Source organism: Sapajus apella, unplaced genomic scaffold, assembly GCF_009761245.1.
Source record: "Sapajus apella isolate SASKATOON/1434 unplaced genomic scaffold, GSC_monkey_1.0 scaffold29, whole genome shotgun sequence".
Classification (NCBI taxonomy): domain Eukaryota; kingdom Metazoa; phylum Chordata; class Mammalia; order Primates; family Cebidae; genus Sapajus; species Sapajus apella.
Genome location: NW_022436969.1, coordinates 5,111,265 through 5,134,450, shown reverse-complemented (window position 1 = coordinate 5,134,450; position 23,186 = coordinate 5,111,265). Strand labels below are relative to the sequence as shown.

The 23,186-nt window shown below is 42.9% G+C and overlaps 1 protein-coding gene across 3 annotated transcripts in view; it reads right to left on the bottom strand.

The window, feature by feature from the left end:
- The window catches only part of KCTD1 (potassium channel tetramerization domain containing 1), a 208,210-nt gene that overhangs the window by 77,083 nt on the left and 107,941 nt on the right, over positions 1 to 23,186 (bottom strand). Inside the window, exon 1 of one of the 3 annotated variants that reach the window (XM_032293140.1) lies at positions 21,023 to 23,176. The exons of the other annotated variants lie outside the window; for them this stretch is intronic. Coding sequence (XP_032149031.1) covers positions 21,023 to 22,837 — 1,815 coding nt within the window. The 5' untranslated portion in view covers positions 22,838 to 23,176. Of the gene's footprint in view, positions 1 to 21,022; positions 23,177 to 23,186 lie in introns of those variants that run through there. 3 annotated transcript variants of the gene reach the window in all.

Sequence of the window (23,186 nt, the reverse complement as noted above, 5' to 3'; positions counted from 1 at the left end):
ATCAACAGTGGAGCTGTGAGCAGTAATGCATTAACCCCTTAATTCCCAGACTACCTGTTTTTAACTTCCCTGCCCTCTGCCTGGGATGTTATCATCAGCAACTTAAAAAGCCAAAGATTCTCCTCCTTGGCCCTTTAGGGACAGAAATTTACTCTGCAATGCCACGAAGGGCCATACACACCCTCACTGACTGGCTCTCTGCAAGGTGAGAGGTCAGGGTCAAGGGCAGGTCTGTCTGCCCAGAGGAGGGAAAAAAAAGCCTCCTATGAAATGGGAACTACAGAGAGCTTTAAAAGGGGAGGGAGGCGATTCCTCAAGGACCTGGAAATACCACTTGACCCAGTAATCCCGTTACTGGGTATATAAGCAAAGGATTATAAATCATTCTATCATAAAGACACATGCACACATAGGTTTATTGCAGCACTGTTCACAATAGCAAAGACTTGGAACCAACCCAAATGCCCATAAATGACAGACTGGATACAGAAAATGTGGCACATATGCACTATGGAATACTATGCAGCCATTAAAAAAGGATGAGCTCATGTCCTTTGCAGGGACATGGATAAAGCTGGAAACCATCATTATCAGTAGACTAACACAGGAACAGAAAACCAAACACTACATGTTCTCACTCATAAGTGGGAGCTGAACAATGAGAACACAAGGACACAGGGAGGGGAACATCACACACCAGGGCCTGTTGGGGCGGTGGGAGGCTAGGGGAGGGATAGCATTAGAAGAAATACCTAATGTAGATGATGGCGATGTAGATGAAGAAATACTTAATGTAGACGTGTGGTGGATGCAGCAAACCACCATGGCGTATGTATACCCATATGACAAACCTGCACATTCTGCACATGTACCCCAGAACTTAAAGTATAATAAAATAATAAATAATTTAAAAATTTTTTAAAAGGGGAGGGAGGAAAACTGACAGAGAGAATAAAGATAGAATTAGATGCCAAAGACAACTGAGTAACTTACTGCTTTAATATCATAATTCCATGTCAGCAGCTAAATTTTTCTTTTGTGTACACAAACCAGAAAAAAAGCTATTATTAAGATTTTGTCAAGATCTTCAAAAAGGTAAGGCTGAAAAACACATTTCTATGTTTACATAAAAGAGGACTACTGCAAAAAAAAAGAGGAGGGAACGGGAGGGATGATGAGGTGGACAGAGGATTTTTAAGTCAGTGAAACTATTCTGCAAGATACCATAATGGCACAGACATGTCACTACACGTTTGTCCAAATCCATAAAATGCACACTAAGATGAGCCCTGCTGTAAAGTATGGACCGTGAGTAATAATGGTGGGTCACTGTATCAGCAATTACAACAAAGGCACCACACTGCTGCTTCTAGATGTCAATCTTGTGGTAAGTTGTATCATTTTGGGGCAGGAGGTTTATGGGAAATCTACATAATTTGTGCTCAATTTTGCTGTGAACCTAAAACTGCTCTGACAAATTTTATTAATCAACGAAAAATAAATAAGAGAAAAAAATTATAACTGTTGCAAATCCGGTAATTTTTTTTCCAGAAAAAGCCAGCGAATAGCAGCCTAGCTCTTCTCCGATCAGCATCTAGTCTACTCAGGCCCAGCTCAGCCTGACACCTAGAAACTCTCTCTGCATACAGGCACTGCACTTAAACTCAATTAAAGTAAAGCTAGCAAGAACCTATTTTAACCCAAAAAACACCCGACCCAGCATGTTGCACAGAACGGAATTTGTTGGTTCCTCTGTGGTCCGAGAAATATTTTTAGACAGTGCTCCTATTTTATCAGCTTTTCTTTCAATACTGTGGGCCCCTACCTTGAACTTGATCCTTAGCTTTATCTCCTACTCAAAGTAAAAAAGATGCTGGAGTTCGTTTGGTCGAAGGAGGAACAGCCTTTAACAGAGAGCCAGGATCCTTTCCCGGCCAGGACTCCCAAGGGAGTACAGTGGACCCCATGTGAGGAGGGTCCCAGGATGGTAGGGGAAGGTGAGAACACAGTACCAGCTGAACCGGAGTCAGTCTTTTCTTCTGAATTTAAAGTTTATAAAAAGTTAATAAAACAATCTAAAGCCAATCACTCCACCTGTCCTCAGAATCCCGCCACGCCTACACCCTGCCATCTCTCTTGCTCTTTCTAAACGGGTTCAGGTCTTCTTTCTTCTTAAAACCGTACCGGATCCACCTGCCAACTCCTCTGGAGCCCTGCCTTTCTCCAGCTGCTGCTCTGCTGCCCGGCTCCTGGGCTGTCAAACCGGAGCCGTGCTTCTGTTCCACCTTCTTCACCTCGCAGGCTCCCTCAACTCTTGCCAACATTGCGTCCGCCCCATGCCCCAAAAAACTGTTCTTGCAGAGAAGACTAAGGACCTCCCTATAGAGAAGCCGCAGGACACACACCCAGGCCTCATCTCACTTGAAGTCTCAGCTGCATTGAACAAAACGGATCACCCCTTTGCCCCTGAAACTAAGGCCCACAGTTCCCCTTCTTCCCTCCCGCCACTTGTGGCTCTATGCCGGCAACACCTTCTCTACTTTCCCTCCAAAGATTCCGGTTTCTTGAGGCCCTCTTCTCTTACTATAATTTCTTTCTAAGTAAAACAGTCTGCCCAAATAGCTCCAATTATCATCTGTAAACTGATGAAATTCCAAATTTAGTCCTCCAGCCCACACACCTTTGCCAAAGCTGTCTATCTACTTACCCAGTATTTCCACCTAGTCACAACGTAAGCCCCTCAAGCCCAGTGCTTCTAAAGCAGGCTCATCACAGCCCTTGTAGTCCCCTGCAGAGGCCTGTTTCCACACACCGCACCAGCATGTCAGTATCTCCTTCTGCTCACCCACTACTGCCACCCTAGTCCTCAGGCACGATGACCTCTCCCCTTGCTCTGGTCCCTCTGCAATCCATGGTCTGCATCTCCTCCTCTACTCAAAACCCTTCCATGACTGTCCTGCCTATAAGATGAGGCTTGAAACCTTTAAATGGCTTTGGCACTTGCACCTTAGGGCGCTTGCTGAACTCTTCAGTTCAGCACTGAACTCAGTGGTGAGAGAGCTCTCACCACTTCCTATCCTCTCTAGGCTCCAAGCCCATGAACTTTCTTTTCTAGAACATTCTGGACTGTTCTATGTTCTTTCCTGTATCGGGGCCTTTGCTCATTTACTTTTCTGTCTACCACGTCTCTTAGTCCAAAATCTTTCTCTTTGTTGCTCTCTCTGCACCCCCAGAAGTTAAAACAGAGCAAATCCCAAAGGAAAAGAAGAACCAAGAGAAACTAATCAGTTGAAGAAAGTACCAAGAAAGAAAACAGACAGGTAAGTTCATTCATCTCTTTATTAACTGTACTTTGTCTTCTCAGACCACATTCTTTAAATTTAAAGCAAAATGTAACCCAAGGAGGTTGTGCCTAACAGAATACAAATTTCCAAATGATATTAAATAACTTCGAGAATACTGATTTTAATTTCTGCAGGTGTGAATGATCAAAAAGACAAATGGGATCCATGACCAAATCCCACACAAGTAAAAAGTAAACCAGGATTAGTGACAATAGTCACTGATACTTCCTAACAGAGCATATGATATGTCCTAACAGTAACAGAATTAAACTTGGAAAGTGAGAAGAGGGCGCTAAACATAGACAACGTTAACAAAACCCTAAGCTGAAAGGCTAGACCTGCAGACAAGGATCCAGGCCCATCTCCGGCCCCTCTCTTCTGTAGAAAGGGTGCTTACTTATGAACTAGTTTCCCGAGGGAATGGAAATGAAAGATTAGACAGATTCATGCTCTGGGTTGATATTTATTCCCTTAGTATTTCAAAGCAGTATGTCTAGAGTTCTTTTTACACTTTTCCCTACACCCAAATTTTAACACTGATCCCCTCCAGTTGGCTGGAGTTCCTTCCCTAAGAAATTCTCAGTTTTGCCCTGTCAACCCTACACTTTGAATAAATATATATTGGGGATTCTGAACCTCTATAAAACGGTTTATCTTTGTTGTATTTCCAAGGGGTTGGAGGTTAAGCCAAGGAAAGACAGAAGAGATATTAGGGTTATGGGGAAAAGAAAAAAGGAAAGAAAAGATGAGTAGGCTTGAGGTAAAGAGGAAAAGGACAGCCATACAGACCCAAAACACAGGAGAGGCTCAAAGTCCAGATTTGGTGACTTTGGAGCAAGTCCATCTCGGTCCTATCCCTCCCCCTCATCCACAGAGGGGACAACCTACCCAACCAGGCCCACACCTCACTAGGACAGCAGTACTACCACCACAACCACAGTTAATTTCGCTGGTGATTTGTTTTGGGTGTATGTGATTCCTGTTAGGTGCTGAGACATCAACAAAAGAGAACAAATTAAATTTGGAACATATGTGGTAGAGAACCTGACTTAACCTTCAGGACACTGTCTTAATCGTCTGACCCTGCAGAGAACAGCACAGTGCCAGGCACACAGTCGGTGTGTAACAACTACTTAAAGGATGGTGTGGGGTTATTGCTTTATGTGCTTTGGAAGAGATTTTTATTTCTAACGTTCACAGCTAAGGAATTTGTTTTCATATTTTCAAATAAGGGAAAATTACTTAGATCCTTCCTGTTCAAGGCAAATAGGGCAAAGACTTATCAAGTAACCTTAAAATGTTACTATAAAATATTTTTATTCATTTCTACAAATACTTTCAGTACCTAATGTATGCCAACCACTGTGGAAAGCATGGGGAATAGGGGAGTGAGCAACAGAGGCCATGTCCCTGCCCTCAAGGCATAGACTTTATTTATTTAAAGAGTAGAAGGGATAAAAATCATGAAAATATTAATTCTCACTCTTAAAAAATATATAACCAATCTTTTTTTGAAGGACTACTCTGATCATTGCAGATAAAAAATAAAACAGGGAGGCCAGGTGTGGTGGCTCATGCCTGTAATCCCAACACTTGGGAAGCTGCAGCAGGAGGATCCCTTGCACCCAGGAGTTTTGAGACCAGCTTGGGCAACATAGGGAAATCAATGCCTTTATTAAAGTGTCTCTATTAAAAAATAAATAATAAATAATAAAATAAAATAACCCAGATGCAATTAGAAAATTTCAACCATAGGTTGAAATACTTTAAGTCAAATACACATACATTACATTAAGCCAAATATTGCAAAAAAAAAAAAAAAAGGCAAAAATATTGCCATTTTTGGTTAGGATTTATATACCCTTAAAACATATAAATTCTAACCAAAAATGACAATATCGTAAAGTATACCAAAGTATGTTTAGCTTTAAAAAGCTTGACCCAGTACCAAAATTCACATCACAGACAAGTGGGAGCTATAAAAACAGAATTTCCCTTGGTGTACTTAAACTTTGATCTAATTTAGAATCGTTTGATTTGCAGACATTTTTCCCAGGATAGAACCATAGGTTCTTAGGGTGGTAAGAGATTCTAAATATCACCTGACCAGGTATTCCTGGATCCTAGTTGCCCTTATTCAGAAGGGGTTCTCCTAAATTTTTTGGTGAGGTCACCTCATTGACACCGAATGGGAGGATCAGGATACAGTTTAGCTGTGACCAACAGCGCAGCACCCCCCCTGCCAGCTGATCTCATTCTCCAAAGCTAATCCCACGATTCTTTGCTATCACAAATATGGATGAAGCATTTCACAAACAAGTGCTTACCTTTGTTACCAGTTTCTTTTGATTTCATCAATAACACCTTAGCTGCTTTCTTTTATAAGAATGAGGGAGAAAGGCATTGATTTCTTGACAGATCTAGAGAGAGGCAGTTGGAAGGAAAGTGTGTATCCCAGCCCTTGACTAATTCATTCAGATTTTGAGTGGTATGCCAGGATGAGGATGGCTTAATAAGGCATGATGTAATCACACCATAAAGGCTACACATAACCTAACAAGTGAGGAGGCAGCTTTGCCAAGAAGGAAAGAGATTCTGAATCTATGAGTCAGGACCAATTATTTTTTTGTTGCTGTTGAGACAGGGCCTTGCTCTGTTGCCCAGGCTGGAATGCAGTGGCACGATCATAGCTCACTGCAGCCTTGAACTCCTGAGCTTAAAGGACCCTCCTGCCTCCAGAGTAGCTGGTACTACAGGCATGCATTCCCACACCCAGCAGACTTTTTAATTTTCTGTAGAGATAGGGTCTCATTATGTTGCCCAGGCTGGTCTCAAACTCCTGGCCTCAAGCGATCCTCTAGCCTCAGCTTCCCAAAGTGCTGGGATTATAGGTATGAGTCACAGTCCCCTGCTGATCACTTTCTGACTGTAAGCCGGAATCTGCTACTCACCTTCTCTGGGACTCCATCTCCTCACCTGTGATGTCTACCCTACCTAACAACAGGTTGAGGTGGTCAGAGAAGGCTGGCTCTGAGTTTGCATCATGCCTTATTGTGATTATGTTGTCATGAGTGGGTCAGTGTGTCCTGCTCTGTGGGGGTGGAACCCAATTAATGGGGAAAAAGATAATGCATTAAGAGGAGGAGTCCTTGGGACTAGAGTAGCTGCTCAGTCACTTCCATGTATATTAAACATAGTTTTTCTGTCTTTCCCACTTAACTGTCAAGTCCACAAGAAACAAGACCTTCACTGCCTTGTTCTTTATGGCATCCTCAGGGATCAGCGAAGTCGGTGCTCAATAAATATTTGTTGAATGAATAGAACAAGTGAAAGACCTGGGATCCAGTCCTAGGTTTGCCATTGACCACCTACTTCCTGGGGCAGGTCATTTAACCTCTGTAGCCTACAAGATTGCTATAAGGATCATATGGAATAGAGCACCCTGAGTATTCACATAACATGTTATACATAGATGTTAGTTACTGGGTTGATCGTGGGAACAAATTCTTTTGGAATGAGATATGTAGGAGCTCTGTTACCAAGCAATGCGCTGAAGGCTGATGATCTAACTGCAATTCACACTTTAGGATGCAGATAATGTTTGCTGACTTTATTTCTAAACAAGCTAGCATAAACCAAATTATGACTAAAATGTGAATTATTTGATGGTTTTTGTCAACTGAGCACGTATTTTATTTCAGTCAAGTAGGAAAAGCGGGTTAAGAGAATGACTTAATTTGTCTCAATTGAGCACTTTATTACAAAGAGTGCTACTGTTCTATGTAATACATTGCCAGAAAGTTTCATATTCTTTATTGCATTTGGATGAGACATTTTCTAGCTAAGTGGCCATAAGGATTTTTTATTTTTTGTCTCCTCTGTTGCGCAGGCTGTAGTACAGTGGCATGATCTTGGCTCACTGCAACCTCCACCTCCCAGGCTTAAGCAACCCTCCCACCGCAGCCTCCGAGTAGCTGGGACTACAGACATGCGCCACCATGCTCGGCTAATGTTTGTATTTTTCGTAGAGTTGGGGTTTCACTATATTGCCCAGGCTGGTTTCAAACTCTTTGAGCTCAAGTGATTTGCCTGCCTCAGCCTCCCAAAGTGCTGGGATTACAGGTGTGAATCACCACTCCTGCCTGTGAGAATATTTTTAAAAGGTATTATTAAAAAAGAGAAAAAGAATTTGTAATTTATCATCTGGTCATATGTGTTAGATTTTAATAGTAAAAGTGTAAGAGTTTCTAGTTCCATATTCTAGATGATTAAGATACTTCTTTTTGGTTTTTTTTTTTTTTTTTTTTTAGAAGGAGTCTCACTCTTATTGCCCAGGTTGGAGTACAATGGCATGATCTCGGCTCACTGCAAGCTCCGCCTCCTGGGTTCAAGCTATTCTCCTGCCTCAGCCTCCCGAGTAGTTGGGATTACAGGCATTTGCCATTGCACCCGGCTAATTTTGTATTTTTAGTAGAGACACGGTTTCACCATGTTGGCCAGGCTGGTCTCAAACTTCTGACCTCAAGTGATCCACCCGCCTCAGCCTCCCAAAGTGCTGGGATTACAGGCATGAGCCACCATGCCCGGCCAAGATATTTCTTTATTGAAACAAATTTAAAATATGGTTTACTGGCATCACAACATTCTAATGAAAATTATAAATAAGAAGTGACTGATCTCTATAAGTACACTGCTTATAATTAGGAAAACTCAAATTGTATTTTTTTTTTTTTACGAGATGGATAATCTTATTGAAACCTGAAGACTTATATTGCCCACACTTGTAATTCAATTTTTAAATTTACAATTCTGCTTAAAAATATACATAAAAATAAAATCTACTTAGCGTTTGTTCAAAATTAATCCTTTAAATATTTACAAAACGTATATTTAAATTTTTCTTTCTGTGGCATAAAGGACAGAATAAAAGTTTGTGTTTTATTTTTATATTTTAGTGAGTCAGATAATATCTATACTTATAATTTAATGTCCATCTTCCTCTAAACTTTAGTTTTTATTATTTTCTCTTATCATTATTTTATCCTTACCAAAGATGCGAGTTCTCCAACTGGTTTCTTTGTATATCTCCACACTTTTTCCTGTGTTTATAAATAATTTGTAATTTTTTGAACCCTTTGTCTTATCTTTCAAAGAAAATACTGAAGATCATCTGTAAATTGAATCTCTCTCATTTTCCTCTAACCTGTCAATAATCTCTAACCAACAGAATACATATACATTTTAAAGCTATCACTTATTCAGCACTTACTATGGACTTTTAATACAAGAACTGTATTTGTATTATCTCTATTTAAAAAGTAAGAAGTGTAGTAACCTGCCTAAGATCACTCGGGTCAATGATTCACGTAACTTTAACTTGGTCTATATCTTGGTAATTCTACCAGAACCCATAGAGAATGAGTTTTGCTCCAAACTGATGTACCTCTTCCTTTATGACCAGAGGTTCCTTAACCATTTACTTCTTCTATATTTTTTTCTACTGTCTTTTCCTCATTTTCCTTTTTACTCTCGTATCACCAAAGTGTCCTTTATCCCTAGTGTTATATGTCTTCACCAGCAAAAGACCTATGTGTCTGTGATTTTCTCTTCCGAAGGATGTTCTTGTGGTAAGAAGTCAGGAGACTCCAAGACATCACATCTTCTCACTCGCCTGTTCTGGCTAGGCAGGAGCTCCCTGCCAAGGGCATCATGGAGGGAAAAGCCTGGGGTTGGGGGGGCTGTTAGGGAGGGCTGTCATCCTGTGCCAAGAGGTAAACCCTTGCCCCATAAAGCACCTTGGTATTATTAAACATTTTCTATTTGTCTGGCACTTTATAGCAATTTTTATTGGTTGTCTTTACTAGTTATAACTCTGCATCAGAACTGCATTCCTTTTTTCTTCCAATTAAGTGCTCTGAATGAAGTGGGAAAGACTGAAGGCCTTGGGGAGCAAGTCTTCAACTGCCAAACAGTCAGCGAACCGATAAAGAACCACAGAAACCCAACACCGGCCCCAGCAAGTGTCAGACCCCCAGCAAGGAGCCAGTCAGCAGACCCACTGCAGAAAGGGCTCCAGGGGACTCAACTTCGTATTAGTCAACCTAAGACTGTAGCTTTCAGTCACTGATGTCTTGGGTGTATACTGACATTTGGAAGATGGGGCCATTCATTTCACCCAAATCTGCTTTTCAGAGTTTTTCTGAATACCATCATGTTCCCCTTTCTTTTCCTAAGGTTCCAAAAGCACAAAATCACATTCAGATTCATTCCGTTTTCAAAAAACACATCCATCAATACACCTGTGCTTTGGTGTCCTTTATCTCTTCTCTTTAATACCTAGCTGTACCATGTTTACAACTTTTTCTGTAAGGTACAGCTTTAAAAGTACCACTGTAGAAGTGGCCTGGAGTTGGAACCAGAACTTTAACTTTGCTTCTTAGGAGATAGGTGAATGTGAGGGGTCAGTTTTCCTCATCTGTAGAATGGGTATGATGAAAGTTCCTATCTTCCCCCTTCAGCTTGCTTATATTCTGTGCATAGATTCATGGGACTTAATCACACGGTCAGGCTTTATTCAGTTGGTTACTTACTTGCCTCCCCACACAAGACTGAGTGATTCCTCCAAAAATTAAAAAAAAAAAAGGATCTTTTTTTTCTGTCTCCTTGGTCTATCCAGCCCAGTACCAGACACTAGGAACTGCCCTACAAAGCTCCTAGAATGAAATCACATACAAGAAAGCCCTTTGCCAACTGTGAAGCACTATCTACAAGTATCTTAGTGATTACTCATAGTGTGGCCCCACACACCTGAGAGGTGAACAAAACCACACTGGCTCCAAAGCCAGGCATTTAGTGAGCATGAGTTGTAATGAACATGTGAACTGTGACATGGTACCCGTCTGGATTTCATGGGATTATTGTGCATATGCTCAATCTTAAAATATGTGGCTTAACAACAGGGTGAACATTTAGAGTGGCTCATATGTGGTGGAATGTGGCAGCTTACTTGGAGTGGGGACACCTGAAATATGAGTGTGCTAAGGCTTACCTGAGAAGCCTGCAATGTTACAGCAAAGAAAAGGCTTACATTTTTTGACAAGGCAATATTTCCTTTTTTTTTCTAGGTTTCCACACTGCCCTTACATGCACTTCAGGTTTAACTGCTTAGTCTTTCAGTTCGGATAGGTCACTTTGGTCCCATTTCTGAGATACTAATACACATCCCTTGCTCTCCAGGGCTGACCTGGGAACACTCATCAAATGAGGTAAGACTGTATCTCAGCTAGTCCTTGGGACTTGCCCTAGGTATTCCACTGTAGTTTCTCCAGTGTCCTCTCTTAAATATTCCTAAGTTATTCTTCACCTCCAAATTCCTACCTTGCACACACGAAGTGCTCAATACATGCTTTCATAAATGAATCTGCTTTTCAGAGTTTTTCTGAATAGCATTCTCCTTCACCTTGCCTGTCTCTCCTTAGGAAGATCTTCACTTACATCCCAAGAGGTGGTTCTAAAAACCATCACTCAAGGGAGGAGTTACAGGATGACATGGGATTCTATGACACCATGATCCTTCTCATAATTAAAAATAAAAAAACCAAAAACCCATGAGACATATTCCTGGAACTTTACCACCCCCACCACCTCCATAAAATGATCTGAAAAATAGTGATTTCTAACATTGTGAACACCCTACCATTAATTATAAAAGACAAATGTGAGAGAACTCTGGGGTGAATGGAAAAGAAGCTAGCATCATCAGCTTTCTAATGTTCTTGTTATACTTTTATTTAGGTCTGAGTGTTTCTACAGCAACATGTTTCTAAATTGCTACCTCAATCCACTGAAAAATAAACATTCAGCAAGTCCCTTTTTTTTCTGGAGTAAAAAAACCAGTATTTGTTCAAAATGTAAGAAAATACCTAAAATCTATTCAGATAAAGTTTTTTCAGAAAGAATATCACAAAATAGAAGCCAAGATTCCAGATAAGCTGGTTTAATACAATATGTTATTCTATAAAACCCAAAAACCTATTCCATAAGGACTCTTGCTGGCTGAATAGTCTAAGTATTTGAAGGGCAAACTAAGTCAGAGGTAATAAATCCCTGCACTGTCACACTAAAAACAAGTCACAAAAGATCATTAGCCGGTCATCAATAATGTATTAAAATACCAACCACTTATCCTGATTTTGTAGTCTGTTTCAATCATATATTGGTATACCTCAACTTTAAGTGGCATTTCTATTGATTTACATAGTATCCAAGATAGAAGTCAAGAATTAGAAAACTGTAGTCCATTTTTACATTAGGGAAATGTAAGCATTATAGCATAGGCTCTAGCCAAATATAGAGCCTATTTTTAGAATACTGAAATTAAGAGATGTATGTGTTTATGGCTATAATGACCTTCATTATATTTTAGGAATCCCAGTATAATGACCACTCCCTGCATCTCAAGCCATTCCAAATCAAATTTAGTCTCTTTTGAAAAACTCTTGCTTTCATTCTGTTCATTGTTATCTCATTTCGTTTGCGAATGTACTGTAGCCTGGGCAGCAATTATGCCCATCCGTAGGCTCCTCAAGTCCTAGTGCTAATTTTTTAGCACTGAAAAATTTCCAGCCAAACGCAGTGGCTCATGCCTGTAATCCCAGCACTCTGGGAGGCTGAGGCAGGTAGATCACCTGAGGTCAGGAGTTTAAGACCAGCCTGGCCAACATGGTGAAACCCCGTCACTACCAAGAATACAAAAATTAGCCAGGCATGGTGGCATTCGCCTGTAATCCCAGCTACTCAGGAGGCTGAGGCAGGAGAATTGCTTGAACCCAGGAGGTAGAGGCTTCAGTGAGCTGGGATCACAACACTGCACTCCAGCCTGGTCAACAAGAGCGAAATTCCATCTCAAAAAAAAAAAAAAAAAGAAAAGAAAATTTGTAAGGCTTTGTAAAGAGAAACAGGAAGGGTCTGCAGAACTAAGCTAAAAGGTGGTGTGGAGTTAAATCCCATCTGTGCCAAAGAACATGCAAATCTTAAGGAAAAGTAGAGGAGAGAAAATAGGCTTTGGGGTAAAGCGTCCACACAGATGGACTTTTTTAGGTAATTGTGAGAGGGAAGAAGGCCCAGGTAGGCCAGAGTGCAAGAGCCTGCACTGAGATTTCGTGTCTCCCAGAAGACCTGCAAAAGTGCTACTGGCCAGAGTCTACAGATGCCCCAAAAGAAGAAACGGCAGAGGGGCCCCCTGCACAGCACCTGGACAGCTATTTCCAAGAGTCAAACTGAAGGCTGAAGCTAGGACTTTATGATAAAGACTTGCATTTGTTCAAATGTAAAGCATTCTGCACTAAGATAAAATGATAGCAAACATTCATACAGTGCTCATGTTTGAAGCAGTTTTCAAGCAGTATCTTATTTAACACCAATGCTCTCGTAAGATGAATGTTATCATCATCCCCGTTTGACTGAGGAGAAAACTGAAACACCAAGAGGTCTGGGCAGAGCTGAGATTTGCTCCAGGGGATGTGGTCTGGGGTCTTTTCTTAACTACTATGTGATATGGTTTCTCAAATAAGGTTGCTCCAACTCCCAGACCCAGCAAAGGCTGGGGGCCCCACACAGCAAAATGGAAGCATGCTGTACACCAAAAATCCTGTTTTGTGTGCCTCTGCATACTTCTGTCATTGCTTTGTAATGCTGTCTTTTAACAAGTTCCCTCCTCTTCAGTTGTTCCAGAAAGCATCACAGGTAATAATGCGATTTCATGTTCTATCATCTTCTCTTTATTGGATTCTTTTATTTGAGTAGTTGATAAGAATTTTGAAATCAAAGACCACGGGTTTGAAAGCACAGACTCTGGAATCTGACAAGCTGGGTTCAAATCCCAGCATAGTTACTTACCAGTTGTCAAGTCTTAAACAAGTGAAATCAACATCTATTAACCTTAGCTTGCTTCCTCCTTTGTAAAATGAAAATAATAACCATAATTCCTGGAAGGACTGCATGAGGATTAAATGAGAGACCACATCAAACAGTGCTCAAGATGTTCATTGCACATGCACTGCCTAGGAGTCTTTTCAAGTGCAGGAGCTGATTCAGGGGCACAGAGTGGTGAGATTTTTGCATTTCTCACAAGCTCCCAAGTGATACAGATGCTGCTGGTTGGTGGACCACTTTAAAGCTTTCAGTATGTCTTGGTTATTATTAATATTAATGATCACAGTCTACTGCATAGCTACAGAACCAGTTAGAGGTTGCAACAGTTTACATCAGAATTCTCCAATGAATGAATCAAGTTTGTCTCTGCAAACTGCAGTCCAATGAGATAGGAGCCTTGTGCCTCTCCCCCTGCAGTGCTCCCCGCGTTCACTCCTGCCTGGATCTGGTCTAACAGTATACTTGCTGACCCATAACAGCTAGGAATGTGGAAATCATTCACATTTCTAAGCTAAGTCCTTAACTACATGTCAAAAAACCACAGCAACTTGAAATATCAGAATTAATCTATAAGCACAAGACACTTATCCTTAATACTTATTTCTCAGATGATAAAGGATTTTTTTCAAATAACAAATTTACATATACATGTATATATAGAGAGATATTATCTATGAACATTTTGTCTAAATAGAGGGTGAGGCACAGAAATCTACAAATATGAAATTTGATTTAAAATATATATATATAGTGTACTTAACTAGTTTGGGGCCTGGCACACAGTGAAAGGGCCCAAACGGGAACTCGTGCTATAAATAATAGCTTCCTTTTTCTTGTGTTAAGACAGAAAGGATGAGGATTGAATGGGAAGATACTAGCCTGAACTGGGTTAAACCGGACTAGGGACATGAAGTAAAACTTGAAATTCATGATCACAAGCTCCCAAACTAGTCCTGACATTTTAATTTGGCAACTGAATTACTCACAAAGGAAGCAACATATGTCTCTGTCATCCCTTAGCATTCCTTTCTGAACTCCTCCCCTTCTCGCCTAGAGGCCTACCACCTAATGCTATCTGAAATCTGCCAGCCTCTTCGGGTAGCACGTTTTACCCGCTGCCTCCCAAACTGGATCAAAACCTTCCAGGGTTCACTGCCAGTGGGGGAGAGCAGTACACTTGACCTTTGAACGACAGGGGTTTGAACTGTGCGAGTTCACTTATATGCGGATGTTTATCAGTGAAAGTCACACCAAGTGTGCCTGCCTGTCCTGCTTCCCCTTCTACCTCCTCCACCTCCTCAGCCTCTGCCACCCCTCAGACAGCAAGATCAACCCCTCCTCTTCCCCTGTCTCTTACTCAACCTGAAGACAAGGAGACTTTTATGATGATCCACTTCCATTCAATGAATAAGTAAATATATGTCTTCTATCTTATGATTTTCTTGATAACACATTTTCTTTTCTCTAGCTTACTTTATTGTAAAAATACAGATATGATACATAAAGCATAAAAAATATGTGTTAATCAACTGTTTATGGTATTGGCAAGGCTTCCAGTCAATAGCAGGCTATTAAGTTTTGATGAAGTGAAAAGTTATCAGCAGCATTTTGACTACAAGAGGGTTGGCATCCCTGAGCCCTGAGTTGTTCAAGGGTCAACTGTAATTCAGGGTGTAAATGAGTCCAGATACTTCCAGGAAGGGTTTGCATTATGAAGAGGATTTTCAAATGGCATTGGCTGTCCCTCCGGGTGGAGATGACTGCAGGGCTGCAGGTGCAGAATGGGCTGGTAGAGTGGGGATCACTAAGCAGCTCTAGTCCATCCTCAGTCCTCTCCTTCCAGTTCTCTCCAACTCCCTCGGATCTCCAGGGTTATATAAATGAACTCATCACTAGAGGCCTGCACCAACTTCTTTCTGCCCTGCAGCCCATAGGATTAAAAACAACCAAAGTCCCTGCCTGGAGAAAAAGCAGGAGCTGAATCACACATCTCAGGATGGAGAGGGTCTTCAGAGAAAGGAAGTTCTCACTGGGATTGAAAATGTGAAAAGTTAACCCAAAGTGAACTACGTACATGCAGGAGTTGCTTAAAAAGCACGTGTGATTAAAAACTCCAAGCAAAACTCAGACACTTTGACTTACAATATCAAAATAGCTCCTACCTCTTATTATTTTTGAAAATTCTGTTACCCAAGACTTGGGCAAAATTTATCATATCCACCCCTGCCAAAAAACAAACAAACAAAAAACTCTGTCTGTCATGAATGAAAGTTTGCTGTCATATGTAAGTGGATCTTATTTAGTGAGAAAGAAAAGAGTCTGTCAGTGGCTATATACTATAAGCTAAAAAGTAAGAAGTCTGGTTGTAAAGGAAGTATTGAAACGAATTTGGAGAATTACCGAAAACCCAGAGCATGCCTCATTAGGTTCAGCTTCCTGCAGTACTAGTGTGGGCACAGCAGGGTCTGTTATCCAGTTTATGGTCATGGGTATTAGGTAACACAACCTCATATTCAGGTTTAATCCCAACCTATACCCTTTGCAGTAGTGAGGTATCTTGAAGGGCTGAAAAGATCATTTATTTCTGGGCCATCTAGAAACTCATGCTGTTATAAAAAGACTCAAAACCATTCAGCACCCAACTTCTCTTGAAAGAGAAGAGTAGGCAAAAAAAAAAAAAAAAAAATTATAAATCTGAAAATCCAAAAGAACTTTACAGTGCCCTAAACTTTAAAAGCTCACCTGCTTCCCCTCTGATGATCATGTGGCAAGCAGAGAATTATTTCAGCTTTAAGGGTACAAGTCCACTAATTGCCCAGCCTCTACGAATCTCTCGAGGGTAAGGACTGAATCCTGCTCCTCTTTGCAGCACTTAATAAGCAGAAAGACACTCAGTTAACAATGGATGAACTGAATTTAGCATCTTAGAATACTAAAAATGTTAATTAAAAAAGTGTGCCTGTGCAATGTTTCAAATTCTAAAGCTACGTTTTCTTTCATGTTAGTTTATCAAGGTCAAGCCATATCCTTTTCTTTTTTTGGATAAATTAATTCATATTACCTTATCCCTTATTAAATTCCCCAAAGAAATCTTTAAAAAGGCAACTTGACTATTGGTACAATGCAATGAATGATAGATAAGTCAAGAGAAGTCAAATCAGTTCTAAAAATCAGAGTTCTACCCAGTACTTTGGGAGGCTGAGGCAGGTGGATCATGAGGTCAGGAGTTCGCGGCCATCCTGACCAACATGGTAAAACCTTGTCTCTACTGAAAATACAAAAATTAGTCAGGCGCGGTGGCACACGACTGTAATCCCAGCTACTCGGGATGCTAAGGCAGGGGAATTGCTCAAACCCAGGAAGCGGAGGTTGTAGTGAGCCGAGATTGTGTCACCGCACTCCAGCCTGGGCCAGAGTGAGACTTGGTCTCAAAAAAAGAAAAAGAAAGTTCTAATATACAAAAAGTTCTAACATTTTAAACACACATACTACATAGGAACTCCTCTATCGATTCTGCATTTGAAATGGCAGTTAAAACACCAAAAGGTATCTTGAAATTTAAGTTTTATTGGATAACTGAAGTAGGGCTTTGACTGGCCCAGCCACACTTGGGTGAGAATTTCGTCTCATATATAATTAGTGGTCCTTAGAAAAGAAAGGCTTCTTCCTGCTTGAAATCTACTTAGTAATGACAAGAGGGTGGCCTTTCTGTGACGTCTGCTTGGGGAGCCAGATTTTAAAGTCAGGGTGATACAAATGTTTAAGTTTTAGACGAATGGGATCCACTTTCTCCCTTGGCAGCAAATACTTCTTTTTCTGTTTCATGGGTCAGCTTGAGTAGGGTGAAGTGACATCAGATATGAGTTTATATCAATTTAAAATAATACTCCTGAATACTGGTTGCAACATTAATATATGAGGGCATGAAAGAGAATATAAAGGTACAGATTTCTTTCCCAAAATGATTGCTGCAAAAGGCTGAGTGCATCCCCTTTTAGCTGTCTTTATTTTGATCTAGTTTAAAACAGGTAAAGAAGCCAAAATCTTGCCAATGAGGCTAATTCCCAGGTAGAAAACAATTAATTTATAGATTCTTGGTATAAAAGCCAAAATAGTAGGTGCTCAGTAACTACTTCCTGAATGAATCAAGGTTACATACTTATGTACAAGACATTTAGTTTCTCCATCAACTTGAACTTATCATAAAGGAGAGAAAACGTTGCAGTAGAAAAAGGAATGTAGCCACATACTAATATTAAAAATTAGAAAAATACCCACTCTTTAAAAGGCAGTTCTCATCTTAATAGCTCCAAATAACCAAGGCAAGAAGTCTTGTTACAATTGCTATATTCCTTTCATGTTGATAAAAATCTGATTCCGTCTATAAGAAATAAAGAACACCCCCGCAAGTCTTCAAATTCAAAAGAGAACTTTCGCAGTTATTTCAATAATACATAAAATGCATGACTTTTTCTATTAAGTAGATACATCAAATATTCCTTCTTCCTTGCCCCTACTCCACCTGGGTGGATTCCCTGAGCTATCAGGCTCTGGCTTCTCCGCAAAGGTAAGTTAATGAACAACCAACGGTGTCAGCCTGCTGCAGTTTCCGCCCTGCAAACTATAAGGACCAGTGGCCCACAGTGAAGACAATAAAACACAAACAGGGGATGTGCACCACTCACCCACTCTCAGAATCTTTCCACTAATAGATGTCTTCTCTATAGAATTCCTTAAAAGTATTTCTGGAAATAATCTAGGTTAGGGTCAAGCAAGTGCAACTAAAGCCACCTTTGTCACAGCTTGCAAATTCCTCACACTTTTGTCTGGCACTGGAGAGAGACACGTCTATAAAAACTGTAGTGACAAAACTACGACATTCAGAATGTACACTTCTATTAGTGTCTTTTTCCTCTGAGAATGATGAAGAACAAAATTATAAATCTCTATCATCCACCTAGGCTGAAGTACCGTTCTCTGAGGTAGGGAAAATGCTCCATTTTTATGCAAAGAGAATAGTCACAGGATGGAAGATACAATGGTAAGCAGTTTAAAATGCACTACACGATCTCCACCTGAGAGCTTGCAAACCGCACCAATAACTGGATCATCTTAGATCGCAATAGCTATTTGGGGGACAAGGGAGCTAAAGCTACTCTTTACTTGTTTAACAACAGCCATTCAAGAGATTTAAAGAGTGTAACAGTAAAAGCGACCATCACAACCATCGCCATAATTCCTCGCTCCCCCCCAAAACCTTGAGCAATCACAAATTCCATAATCTTTGTAATCCCTGAATGCATTAATTTTTCAACCAGTCCCATAAATAATATACTTAATAACACCCTCAAGAAGTTAAAAGAGTAAATGCATTTAAAGAAGCGGGCTCTTCATCTTTTGAAAAACTTGCAATATTAAAAGAAAATCAAAACATCAGTGTGTGACCTCTCTGTTATCAAGAAGTCTATATTATGGTCAACGGTGGAATTCGTATGACACTACTTGATGAAGTCCAGTCAGTATTAGGCTAGAGAGCCTATGTTTATGATTAAGTAATAATGACTGAAGCCGGAGGTACACAGGGCATTTCCTGGGGATTAATGACCAGCCAGAAGAGTTGATGACCCAAAGCAATGCCACAGGCCATCAACCTCCGCCAGGCATTATGCACCAGGAAATGCACTGAACCTCAACCCTGACAGTGATTTTAATACATACAGAAGGAAAAAGTTTGCTATCAGCTTTCTAGTGAGCAATACTTTGATTGCTCGGACTTCATAAGTGAAAAGCTGGCTATTAAACATGTACAAACAGAACAACTTTTTGTAGTGTTTAACTAACAGGAACTTAGAGCTAAGATCTTGTTTGAGAGCCACAAAATCATAAGCCGCATAGGGACACTCAAATCTATATTCAGCTTAGGAGTTACCTGACAGTAACGCAAGAATAATAAAAGCATCAGTATACAGTTTTTTGGAACTGATTTATTTTACTCAGGTAAATAAAAGATAATGGCTGAAAGACTGCATTCCTTAGAACAAAACAAAACCAATGAAACGAAACCCTCTAATCTTTTGTGGTTCTTTACATCACAATACTATATTACACTGGTGTCAAGAAACCAGCAGACAGATGCCAGTAGACAAACTGTTTCATTGTTAACCCAAGGCCACACATGCCTTAATAAACTTTCTTAGGCTTTTAACTCTTAATTAATCCGGTGCTATTCTAAAACCAGGGCGTCTCAAGGGATTTTCTGTATCAGAAGAATGTGAACATTTATTTTTGCTTTCAAAGAAAAAGCAAACCCCAAATTCTCCTCTCCATTCTTAAAACTCTTTAATGCAACCTGTCAGAAATGGACTACACACCCAAAGTAAGGAAAACACATAGCCTATAGGTCTTGTGTATTTTAGAAAACTTTGGTGTTTATATTACCACTCACAGCCCCTTTCTCAGTTGGCCTTGAGGCTTGCCCATTAGCTGGTAAACGTTTGAAAGGGTAACTATGTCCAGAACTGGAATTTCCACTTTGGAAAAAGCACAGAGGAACCTGACATCTGTTCCTGGAGGGCCTGCACTATACCTTCAGATTACAAAATTCCTACTTCTGCTTGAAAACAGGCAGGTCAAAGTTGTAGAACCTCCAGTGGCTACTCCTGCCTGCAGAATAGAGCACAGTGCCCAAAGACCCCTGGTTTCTAACTCCTAGAGAAGAGTGTCCACAAAATGAATATAACTTTAATGATATGCATGAAAATATCACCCTGGGGAAAATAAGGAAAGAAGCATCTAACACTAGAGGCCCCAGTCTCGACCCAGAATTTGACACTGCTTAGAATTAAAGAATGTTAGGGTTGAAAGTTTCTCCCTCTTTGATGAGGACAGTGAAGCCCAGAGAAGTGAGGTGATTTGTTCAAGCTGACTCAGATGCTGAGTTAGCACTCTTACTCTAATTATGTACTTTGTCTCATCTGCCCCCTTGATGGTGAGCTCCAAGGGGCTAGGGGCAGACAGCCATGTTTCAGTGCCCACCGTGCTGGACACCACAGGCCCGTACTCCAAGTTGTAGCCTGACTGGAATTGCAGATATCACGTTCCCACCTGAATAATAACTTTAACAAGGGACTTTTAGTTTATGGAAATTGCAGTCCACCTGCCACTTTACATTCGACTACATGTTACAGTATAAACTGGCACTCAACTGCCTGGCTCTCCACTCCTTTTCTTAAACAAAACAAAACAAACAAACAAAAAAAACTACAGGAAGTGGGATTGGCACGTTTTCTTTTCAATAATTTATAACTGTTTTTATACCTTCCAAAGTTATGGCGAATACGTAATAGAGTCTTTTAAGGGTTACTTGACTCAAATATGTCTTAAGTAATCGCTTCCTTTATGTTTACAGCGTTCTCGCCCTCTTTGCTTTATAAAACTCATGCATTCAGTGAAGAGCCGCTACAAGAGTGAGCTAATCCTTTTGTTCTGCGAACTTTGAAGTTTTTCGCCTTACTGCACAGCAGTAATTTGTTAGGTAGCATGCCCCTTCTCACATCTTTTAAGGTTAGGTGTAAAGTTTCCCCAAAAGCACCAAGAGGGTTAACTTCTAAGGGTGAAACCAAATCCGATTCAGTACATTACCTACTTTTTAAAACGTACCCCCTACCCAGAGCTGCATTAGCACAAAAGTTAGTCCCGAAGTGGTACCAGAGAAACATTTCATGCATAGAGTTTGGTTTGGTTACCTGGGTGGGGGAAACAATAGCAGGTGAAACTATTGTGGGAGAATTGGTGCTTCTGTGCCCATTGGCTTCTGGAAGAAGAGGCAGGGGGTCGTGTTTCACGGAAACCACCACCACCGCATCCACAGGCTCCGAGGGGCGGATACAAAGTCTTTTGGGGGAAGAGGGGCCGCAGATTTCCCCCGACCCGAACACCGACTCGTACAGGGCGCGCTTGGGCGCAGCCTCGGATTTCACGTCGGGCCCGACCTGGCTGTCTTTGGGGAGGATGTAAGTGTTCCCCAGTGAGGGCGGCTGGGGGCGGTGGTGGTGGGAGGGATGGGTGGGGGGGTGGTGGGAGTGGTGGCGTGCCGCCCCGTTCAGAGCCTCGGAGTAGCAGCCCTGCGGGGCGGGCGAGCCCAGCTTGGTGCCGATGCCCGCGATGCTGTTGAGCGTGGCGATGGAGACGGCGCCGATGCAGTGGTTGGTGTAGGTCTTAGAGAGCTTGGCCGCCTTGGAGAGCATCTGCATCCTAGTACCTAGCAAGTTCTTGCCGATGGCTTTGTTCTCATACCAGGTCACATCACCCTCGCTGCAGTGGTCCCGGGGCCGCTGGAAGAACGCCTTGCAGAGAGGGTTGCGTTTCGACAGGTACTTGACAAAGCTGGCGTAGGGGCAGAACTCGGTGCCCGTCTCATACATGCGGGGCAAGTTCTCCTCGTCGCTGCTCTCGGCGCGCTTCTTGCTCCACGACGACGAGCGCGACTTGTGGTAGGGCCCGAGGGACTTGAAGTAGACGAACTTGCGACCGTCCTCGTCCATGGCCAGCCCAAAAGAGTCCTCCTCCAGCTCGCGCTGGTTCTCGCGGCCGCGGGTACAGAAGTACATGCACGTCTCGAACCAGACCTTGTTGAGCAGCCCGAAGGGCGTGTTGGTGCTGAAGACGCTGGAGGTGTACAGCTTGCGCAGGTCGGCGCGTGTGATGGCTTGCTTCTGCACCACCGGCCCGGCGCCCTGCTCCTCGAGCTTGCGGATGACCGCGGCCAGCGTCAGGTTGGCGCTGCGCAGCTCGGGATCCTTGGTGAGGTCGAGCGTGCGGCAGTACGGGGGCTCGTTGAGGTAGCGGTTGAGGGAGCTGCGGATGCTGATGAGCGACGACTTGCTGTAGAGCTGGCCGCTCTTGGAGCGGGCCTCGGCGTAGAAGGAGCGCAGCACGCGGCACAGCGCCCCCTTGTCCATGGTCTCGAAGTCCGGGCTCTGCGCCTTCTCGCTCAGGTACTCCCGGAAGATGCGCACGGCGTAGCGGGTGGCCAGCCGGGTGTTCTCGCTCAGCCGGGCCCGCTCGGGGCGCTGCAGCACGTCGGGGTCCAGCTCCGCGCCGTCCCCGGGCGGCCCGCCGCGGGCCCGGGGCGCTAGCAGGCGCGGCGGCGCCTCGGGTTCCAGCGCGGCGCTCTGGTCCATATTGATCATATGGACCGGCTCGGGCTCCAGCTCCTCCCCGGCCGAGTCCTCGGGCTCCAGGGGCTCGTCCCAGTCCAGCCCCATCTCCTCCTCCTCCTCTTCCTCCTCCTCGTCCTCCTCCAGCCCCCCACCTCCGTCCTCCTCCTCCTCCTCGTCCCCCGTTATCTGCACCTCCTGGATCTCGTCCTCCTCCTCCTCTTCCTCCTCCTCCTCGCCCGCGCTGCAGTAGTGCGGGCGGCCGTGGCGGCGGCCGCGGCCCCCCGCGCCGCGCTCGCCCTCGCCCCGCTCCCCATTGTTCTCGGCGGCGGCGGCGGCAGCGGCGCTGGCGCTGCCGCCCGCGCTGGTGTTACAGTCCCCGCTGCCAGGCATTCTCGCCATATTGCCGTCTCTCTGCCAGTCCTCGGGCAGGGCGCATGCGCTATATTGGACCGCAGCGCTGAGAGCTTTTGTGTTTAATGACCTTCAGCTACCGGGAGGCAAAGCCGGGCTCTTAAAGGAGCCGCGCTCCAATTGTCATTCCCGAGCGCAGCTCCGGAGGGGCAGCGGCGCGCTGGGGATGCAGGGGAGGGGAGCGGGGAGGTGGGGGCAAGTTAGACGGGGAGAGATAGGGTAAAGGACGGAGGCTGACCGGACCTTCTTCCTCCCCCACCCGGCTCCCACTTCTGAGAAAACTTTGAAGGGGGAAAAAAAAAAAAAAGGAAAGGGAGGGAGAGCTGTCGGTGGGGGC